General features: G+C 33.8%; 1 protein-coding gene across 1 annotated transcript; it reads right to left on the bottom strand.

The window, feature by feature from the left end:
• Positions 1–2,518: 2,518 nt before the first annotated feature.
• Positions 2,519–6,676, bottom strand: LOC137651264 (uncharacterized). The gene is made up of 2 exons (XM_068384519.1): positions 3,037–6,676; positions 2,519–2,634 (listed from the first exon to the last, which is right to left on the bottom strand). The coding sequence occupies exon 1, from the start codon at positions 4,888–4,890 to the stop codon at positions 3,472–3,474; it is 1,419 nt and encodes a 472-aa protein (XP_068240620.1). The 5' UTR covers positions 4,891–6,676; the 3' UTR covers positions 2,519–2,634; positions 3,037–3,471.
• Between the last annotated feature and the right edge of the window lie 3,324 nt (positions 6,677–10,000).

Raw genomic sequence — 10,000 nt, 5'->3', positions numbered from 1 at the left:
GTGGGTCGTTTCTTAGTATTATTATTGAATTTTTAAGTAATAGATCTCAAAGAGTTGTTATTGATGGGCATCATAGTGAGTATAGGATTATTATATCTGGTGTTCTACAGGGTAGTGTTCTTTGCCCGTTACTTTTCATACTATACACACATGGCATGAGGTTTGGCCTAGAAAACAAGCCTGTTCTTATGCAGATAATGCTACTCTCTTTGCATCAATTCTATCTCCTGAATGTAGATCTAGGGTTGCTGAATCCCTTGAGAGAGATCTAGCTGAAATTAGTGCATGGTGCAAATTATGGGTTATGAAGTTGAATCCTACTAAAATTCAAAGTGTGGCTGTAAGTAGATCAAGATCAGTGGCTCCTCAACATCCGGATCTCAGTATTGATAATATATCTTTAACTTTATATGCCTCTTTTAAAATTTCAGGTGTGATTCTCGACAGCAAATTTACTTTTAAGCAACACACTAGGTCTGTTTTTTCTCCAATTGCACAAAAAGTTGGCTTATTGAGAAGAACTTTCAAGATATTCGGTGATCAATGTATTCTGAAGTGTTTTAATTCTTTCATTCTACCTTATTTCGAGTATTGTTCTCCAGTTTGGTCTTCAGCTGCTTATGCTCATCTTAATTTGTTGGACAGAAACTTACGGTCTATTATATTTTTTATTCCTGATCTTGATCTTTATCTTTGGCACCGCCGTTCAATTAGTTCCTTATGCATGTTGCTAAGATTTTTCATAATTCTGACCATCCTTTACATTCATGTCTTCCTGGACTGTTCCATCCTATTCGTAATACTAGGCATGTAATTTATTCTAATAATGAGACCTTCTCCATCACGAGGCTCAATACTACTTAGTATTCTAGAAGTTTTATTCCAGCTGTGACCAAGTTGTAGAATAATGATCGTAATCGGGTAGTTGAATCAGTAGAACCAAAAGTTCAAACTTGCAGCAAATGTTTTTTATGTTGAACAGGCTGACATAAGTCTTTTTATAGTCTATTTATGAATTATCTGTTTTAATGTTGTTAATGTTTTTAAAATATTTCATTTCAATTTTTCATCAATTATATCGTTTATTTATATCCTTATTTCCTTTCCTCACTGGGTTTTTCCCTGTAGGAACTCTTGGGTTTATAGCATCTTGCTTTTCCAATTAGGGTTGTAGTTCGGCTAGTAATACAACAACAACAACAACAACAACAATAATAATAAAATATTAGTAATAATAATAATAATAATGATAATAATAATAATAATAAAATATTAATAAAATATTAATAATAATAAAATATTAATAAAATATTAACAATAATAATAATAATAATAATAATAGATATCACATAGCAGCATCTCAGTAATCACACCTTCCAGCTGAAAGATGACAGAAGTTTTCTTCAACAGAATGATATTTATGTTTCTCACTGGCACTTGAGATTACAGAATAATCATATGATTATGAATTCATTAAAAGTTAATGCCTTCCAATGACATTAATTTAATGAAGGTCCTTCTCACTGCAAAGCTCGATAACAAATTATTTCGTATAACGTATATTGGTTTGTTTAATGGAACTTGTAGGCCTACTTGCTGAATCATCAGCAGCCACTGCCTTGTTCTCCCTGGTCCTAACATGGAGAGGGGGATTGGGTTCAGATTATATGTATATATGGTCAGCTTTAGGACATTGTCCTGTCCCTTTCCTCTGCCATTCAGAACGATCTGTATACCCAAACCTCATATATTTTTATCATAATCTGGTCAACAAGGGCTAAACCCCACATAATCTTTATGAACCCTCTCATCAGAGCAAAGGTAGATTTGGTCATTTTGATAGCATGATCCTTTCAAATCAAGTTCCCTTTTTCGTTTTTGAATACAAATAATTGTAAAATTAAGATTTCAATAAATGGTAATAAAAGTTGACTTGAATAGAAATAAGAATAAAAGAAACTTTCTTTTGAAACATCAAAGCAAAACAAGTTTGTCAGCCCCATTCAGGAATACCATACATGTCTGCACGGATTTTATTTGGACGCGAGAAAGGATCCTCGTCCCAACACGTCTTTTAAAGAGATTCCCAAAGCTCCTTTTAAACAATACCAACTAAATTCAATACGGGACATCCCTTCTCGTTCGCCACGTTATCTCCTTTTATCTCCCTCCTCATTCGGGAATTTCAATTTTTCACATTATAGTACTCATTTTTATATGTATTAGTTATTCACTTTACATTATCGTATGAGTGAATAATACTGGGATAGATGAACTGATCTCCTTTTTCAGAAGACAAAAAGAAAACAAACGAATGGTGGAAGAAGAGCGGAAAAAGGGGGGGGGGGGGTGGTCAAATATGTAAAAATAAAATGAATATGTAATGACCACGATCATATTATTAAACCTTGCATTTTTAAGTGAAAAGGTAGAGATGGAAAAAATGCATTTTAAATATTTAATAAATTTAAATTTAAATGGTTAAACATTTATGAATTCATAATTTAAAATTATATAAATTTCACTGTAGCAGCTGATGGTAGAATGACGTAAACGAGTCTTCGAATACACTTTTAAGAGAGATTTTAAGGTTCACAACTGCGAGGGCTTAACCTTCTTCCTTTCACTCATCTGCTAAAAAATACAAAGTAAAGGAGAATCAACCACGGGAAAAATCAGAACAATAAATACAACACTAACAAAAAGTAACTAAAATAAATCACCAAAAATTCAACACTAATCAAAATATCAATTACTGTAATCGCATGACTAAAATCAACAATTTTCATATAAATCAATAAAATCTTGAAATCAACGAACCACCGAAAACAGCAATTAACTAATCACGAAATCACTCACGTAAATATTTGCTCAAATTAATTTATAGACTGCATAGAAATCACAGGTCCAATGCATAGAAATCACAGGTTCAATCTAGCAAGATTTTAATTAATTAAAATACTTGAAATTATTTTCAAAACACTGGCACATAGAATATGTAACGCATGAACAAGCATTGAAGCCCCTTATGCTTACCCTGTTGCGATAACAGTTCTGGCGAGTGTGGAAAAAATCATTCAACAGACGATCATCGCTAAGCAGCGTCCGGATCCCATCCTCGATGAATTAGTATGTAATTATTTCCATGGTAGAGGAAAAATCCATAATAGTTAATCCAGTGTGTGTATAAATCCTAAAATCCACTTGAATAATGAGAGAGAGGGAAAGAGAGCTGCTCCTCCTCACTCCCGTGTAAGGTTGCTGAAGACTGCTGTGTGAAAAAACTTCACAACGACGTTAGCGGCTGGCAGATATAACTGGATATAACTACTGTATAGGTGTTACTGTCTAAAAGCAAAGGGGCAATTAGCGACACTTCTGTATGCCAAATGTATCAATACTGAACTATTCAAATTAATAATTTGAAGTTTTTTCAATCTGCCCCCCCCCCGCGGATTTAAATTTAAATTTCTATACAAGACCAGATTGAGCTAGCTGCTTATTCTTATCAGAACAAATTAAAGCAGCCCCCCGTTGAATTCTTGCAATCTTGTCATTACAAACAACATTAGAATCACTCTGAGGTATAAGATTTAAATCTAACTGATCAATATGAGAATCACTTAACCCATCACCTTTAACCAAAAGAATAACAGACGATATATCCCTAAAAACAACACTTTTATTACCCTTAACCAATTGTACTTGAACAGCCTCACCAAGAGAATTATAAATAACATCAAGAACTCTAGCTAAAGGGTAATTGGGAGCCTTAACCATTGAATCCTTTATCAAGACTATGTCACCTTTTGAGATTTTAACGTGCTCCCTAGGATAATATTTACTTTTGTATTTAGTTGCCGGATCTTGCAATCTAAATAAAAATTCATTGTGATAACTATTACGCAATTTCTCTTTAATATGAATTAAACGCTGAAAGTCCTTACCCAAGTCAGAAGAGTCATAATCATCAAGTTGACCTTCGTGATATATACATTCCATAACCTGTGTATCATATCCAAATTTCAAAAACTCTGGTGACAGCACCTGAAAATCATCATTCACATTCTGTTCCCTCAATGCACCAAGTTCAGAAATGGGTTTCTTATTAGCGTAACATATGCATTGTTTAATTACATGAGAAAATTCCAGAAAATCTAGAATATTATTATGGATTGCTCCCTGTATTAACTTTCTTACCAGACCAACTCCGGACTCTATGATACCTCCAATACCACGAGGATACTGTGAAAACTCAGTGACATCGACACCCCTCTGATTGAAGAATTCCTGCACCTCACTTGCTTTCAGACATTCCTCAATCCATGTGAATGCACCACCAAGATTTGAGCCAGAATCTGAAAATACTTTGTTAGGCAAACCATAGTTGTAAACATGATTTTGAAAAGCCAATAAAAATCCTTTAGAATCAGCTGAAGTCACTATTTCAACATTAAACATGCGAGACCAAATACATTTAAAAATTACCCCATAGGTTTTAACTTTGTCACTTCCATACCTTGTGAAATATGGTCCAAAGTAATCAATGAAACATACAGAAAAAAAACTCTTTATGGGATTCACATTCCACTCTCTATAGTCATTAGCATTAACTTTAACTGGTCTACTATTAAAACGTTTACAGTGGTAACATTCATTCACAACCTTCTTAACTGTTGAAAATCCCTTAAGCAGAAAAAAAGCCGGTTTCAATTTATGTAGCACATAGTAAGTACCTGAGTGATTAAACTTCAAGTGAGTGTCCATTATCAGTACTCTACCGAAATCACTATTATTACTAATGAGTATTGGAGTTCTCGACATCATAGCTTTAGACATCTTTCCCATCTTACATTTTACTCTAAGAATACCATCAGTCACAAAATACATTCATTCTACTAACTAGCTCAGGAATAGACTTTTTTGCTTTCCTTTTTGAAGTGAAAAAATCTTGTAAATCTGGAAAGCAATTCTGTTGATCAAGCTTTAGCAAATCATTACTGCATTTTTGGTAGCTTGCATCTAATAAGGCAATTAACTGCTGGCTCTTAGAATTTATTCTTAATCTTAATTTGTTTATGAAAAGCTTAACTTTCATTAGTACTTTAATCGCTTTGTCAAGTGAAGAATACTTACTTAAATCAACAACTGTACCAACTGACATATCTTCAACACTTGCCTTATTTACAACCAGCTTGGGTATATCCACATCATTAATCATGCCTGGATTAGGAATTACAAGCCATTCCAGTAAATTTAAATCTTCCCGTAACATCTTGGGTCCGGTCAAGTAACAAGAGTTTCTTAACTTTGAGAAAGATACTAATCTAGTCGTGAAATCTGCAGCATTTTTATTTGAACCTACGTGAGCTAACTTCACCGAGTGTGTAGACTTACAGAGGTCGACAATATTTGAGATTCTATTATTTACATATACACTTCTCTTTTGAAGCTTTGTTCTCAAGTTCCCATAATCAGCTAGCCAACTTAAGGCAATTGTAGAATCTGAAAACAACATTATGTCATTAACTGCAATAAGCACAATACAAGAAGTGAGCATTTTATACAGATCAAAAGCCCTTTGCAATGCATACTCTACAGCAGTAAGTTCGAGTACAGGCATAGTTCGCCCTTTCAGATTTTTATTCAGAATCTTATTAGGGCAGATACGAAGGATACCCACTTTGAATCTCTCTCCTGCAAGTAAATAACACATCCAATAAAGTTTTTACTCGCATCACTCATTACAATTATATCAAAATTAGACTTTCTGCTACCCATATATCTTGGTATCTCTAGCCTTTCACCATTATTGAATTGTGAAGCTATGTTCCTCCATTCATTTACCTGAGCACCATGAAGAGAAGTATCCCATTTATCTACATAATCCGACTGTAATTGCCTGAGGAAAATCTTACATCTGTTTAAAACAGGCAAGTTAGCATTATTCAAATCAAATATACTCATTACTGAACTCAAAATCTGCCTAGGAGTATCGGCTTCAACATTTAATTTTACACATGTGGCCTTTAGTACATCATTATATCTGTCCCAGCACATGCCAAGAATTCTAACCTCTTGTGGAGTGTCTGTGCCAACTTTACAGTCAATGTCATGCTGAAATTGAGAATAATTAGTAACATACTGCTGCAATGGAAATTTATGCTGCTCAAATATTGTACTGGCTTCCCTGTGAACCATTTCAACTTCATCTTCATCTGCACAGCCAATCAGAAAATTATCAACATAACTGCCTTGGAAGATTCTTTTTTTCAATTCCTGAATTTCTTCAGTATCACCATCTGTCTCCAATATTAGCATTTTATAAAGACAGCACTGCAACATATGGAGAAACAGACATCCCAAATATTACTCGCTTTGAGCGATACACAACTGGTGTAAAATCTCTAGATTCAACATCCTTAAACCAATAAAAGAGAAATTTTGAGGAATTCTCATCATCAATGGCCAATCTGTGAAAGGCTTTTGAAATATCAAATCCAAGTATAAATTTGTCAAACCTCATCATGGTCAAAGCATCACTTATTTTAAAATTCTTATTGTAACCTGGGTGAATACATTGATTCAGACTAATGCCTTTACTACCATCAGGTCTTTTTTTCTGCAAGATTCGCCATGTAAATAACTCTTACTTTCGTAGCATCTCTTTCTTCTTTAATCATTCTTCTTTAATCACAGGACTGTGGCTAATGAAGAAATGTTTTGGAAATTTCCTTTTATATTCTTCAAAATCTTAAACTTTTTCAATGATTCCCAAATCAATTTGTGACTGGAAAACTTCATCAACTCACTTTAGAACATTACTGTTCATGTATTTCTTCTTCAGACTGCACAGAACCTTGAAAGCAAGTCTCTCATTTGATCCAAGAAGATCTTTATATCTAGTCAACCAAGGAATTGGTACGAAATAAAAATTTTCATTATCTCTGTAAATGTTGCATAAAATAAAATCAGTCACTTCTTGCTCAGTTTCATTAGTAACACATTCAATAGAATTCTCTTCTTCCATATTTATGAATATCTTACAATTATGACCCAACTGAGAATAATCCGCAACCTCTGCTATATCTGGCAGGCTTTCAAAATTATATATTCCATCAAGTGTTGGCACTTCATAGTCAAATACATCAGAATCAATCTCCATAGTGCCAATGTATGAAGTAGTAGATTTTGTTTCTTCAGAAATCTTTCTATCAGACATCAAAGATGTATCTACTGTATCGGAAAGATTCTTTATCCAGTCAGAAATAGAACCAATTAATATTAGTTTATCATTAATTCTGTAAAAAGAAGTCAGTCTGTCATTTTGACCTAGTACTACACTCTCCATTCTCATCACACAATGCCAATCCTTTGCACCTATCAGTAGCTTTATATCATCAATGTCATGAATTCTGTTTACACCATTGAATTTATCATAAGCAACCTCTTTACCACTCTGCCTTAGCAGTTCTATTAATTTATACATATGAGGAGCTTTCATCTTTATTTTAATCTTAGGAATACAAATACAAGTAATTTCATGACTTACATCACCAATCTTAAAAGGAAAACTCACTGACTTCGTACACATCTTTTAATTAGTATTAATCCCCTTGATAATCAAATTTATCTTAGGATCTACTACCTTCAAGTTCAAGAAAGCTGCTAGACTTTCCTCTATAAAGGAATTCTGGCTACCCGAATCCAAAACTGTATCCACTTTTACGCGATCATGTTCAGTCGTCACTGTTAGTAATGGTAATAAAGAATCAACAATATTCAAATGACTGGATGCTGTAACAGTTGATGGAATTTCATTAACACTCTCGACAACATTAACCTCCTTTGTGGTAGTTTGCTTACTATTACTAGAATCTGTTGGCTTTGAACTACACAAAAAACTCGTGTGTTTACCTTTTTTGCATTTGAAGCATACACCTGATGTTTGAAATCTGCACCCATTACTATTATGACCTGCTTTTAAGCATTTAAAGCACTTGTGCAATTCTTTCAGTCGCTATATTTTATCAGATACTTGCAAGTACTTTGTACAACTGGCAATTTTGTGATATTTAGCATTACAAAGCATACATAAACTCCTGGTTAAACTAGTATTCAAACTAGTAGCCAACACTGCGGTTTTACGTGGACTTTCTTTACTAGTGTTTAATTGAGCGTTATACCTGCTGCAAGCTTCCAAAAACTTACCAGTGACATCATCTAAAGTAGGATGAGACTTATTTGTGATCGCAACTATGATATCTTGAAATTTAGTAGGCAATGAAGACCACACAAAATAAAGCATAACAGTGTCCAAATCAATAGCATTATCTTACACTGCATCAATCAGCTTCTTAATATGAGCTTAAAAAATATATGGATCATCCTTGCCCCAAACAAACCTCAAGTCAGTTAACTCTTTAATGAGGACAAACTTCTGAGGCATTTCATCAGCAAATGCTGCGATCAAAATTTGTTTAGCCCGACCAAAAGTTTGCTGGGACACCTTTATAGAACTAATCATAGCCTTTGCTCTACTATGACATTGCTGCTCAAGTAAATTATACCTCTCTACTTCATTTAAATTATACGGAGCAGTCAAGTGTTCAAAAACTTCAAAAAATCGCTTACATGTAAATTTATCTTCCTTAGAATCTGCATAATACCGAGGCAAATTCAACTTGGGCAAATCTATTTTAGTTCTGCAAGGAGTTTTATTATCAATCTGTACGGAGAGATTATCAAGTCGAGATTGCATTTTGTTTGACATTAATTTAATTTTACGATGATATTCCTCACATTCAGAATCCTGCCTATCCAAATCCTCCTGCGGAACTAAGGAGTCCAGTCTATCTTTAGTCAAAATCAAATCATCTAATTTTTGCAATCTTTGACTGTACTCACTCTGAAAACTCAATTCTGTTTGCAATTCAGCTTTATAAAGAATCAACTGCATTACACAATTTATTATATAATACACTAACCTTATGGCGTATAGTAGTACGTTCACGCTTTTCCGATTCCGCCATCTTTAACTAACAGACAATACACCTCAAATAAATCAACTTTCAAATAAAAAACTAACACGTACAACGCGAGAGGAGGGGGACCCGGACACCGCCCAACTAGAAACGACCAACATTCCACACCAGTGCTTAAAAATATTAATCCAAAAGTTCGAAGGACCAAGCGGAAAAAGGGGGGGGGGGGTCTAAATATGTAAAAATAAAATCAATATGTAATGACCACGATCATATCATTAAACCTTGCATTTTTAAGTGAAAAGGTAGAGATGGAATTTTAAATATCTAATAAGTTTAAATTTAAATGGTTAAACATTTATGAATTCATAATTTAAAATTATATAAATTTCACTGTAGCAGCTGATGGTAGAATGACGTAAACGAGTCTTCGAATACACTTTTAAGAGAGATTTTAAGGTTCACAACTGCGAGGGCTTAACCTTCTTCCTTTCACTCATCTGCTAAAAAATACAAAGTAAAGGAGAATCAACCACGGGAAAAATCAGAACAATAAATACAACACTAACAAAAAGTAACTAAAATAAATCAACAAAAATTCAACACTAATCAAAATATCAATTACTGTAATCGCATGACTAAAATCAACAATTTTCATATAAATCAATAAAATCTTGAAATCAACGAACCACCGAAAACAGCAATTAACTAATCACGAAATCACTCACGTAAATATTTGCTCAAATTAATTTATAGACTGCATAGAAATCACAGGTCCAATGCATAGAAATCACAGGTTCAATCTAGCAAGATTTTAATTAATTAAAATACTTGAAATTATTTTCAAAACACTGGCACATAGAATATGTAACGCATGAACAAGCATTGAAGCCCCTTATGCTTACCCTGTTGCGATAACAGTTCTGGCGAGTGTGGAAAAAATCATTCAACAGACGATCATCGCTAAGCAGCGTCCGGATCCCATCCTCGATGAATTAGTATGTAATTATTTCCAT

Source organism: Palaemon carinicauda, chromosome 12 (genome assembly GCF_036898095.1).
Source record: "Palaemon carinicauda isolate YSFRI2023 chromosome 12, ASM3689809v2, whole genome shotgun sequence".
In the NCBI taxonomy this organism is placed as follows: domain Eukaryota; kingdom Metazoa; phylum Arthropoda; class Malacostraca; order Decapoda; family Palaemonidae; genus Palaemon; species Palaemon carinicauda.
Note: the sequence above shows the minus strand (reverse complement) of the source record. Positions and strands in the feature narration are given on the sequence as shown.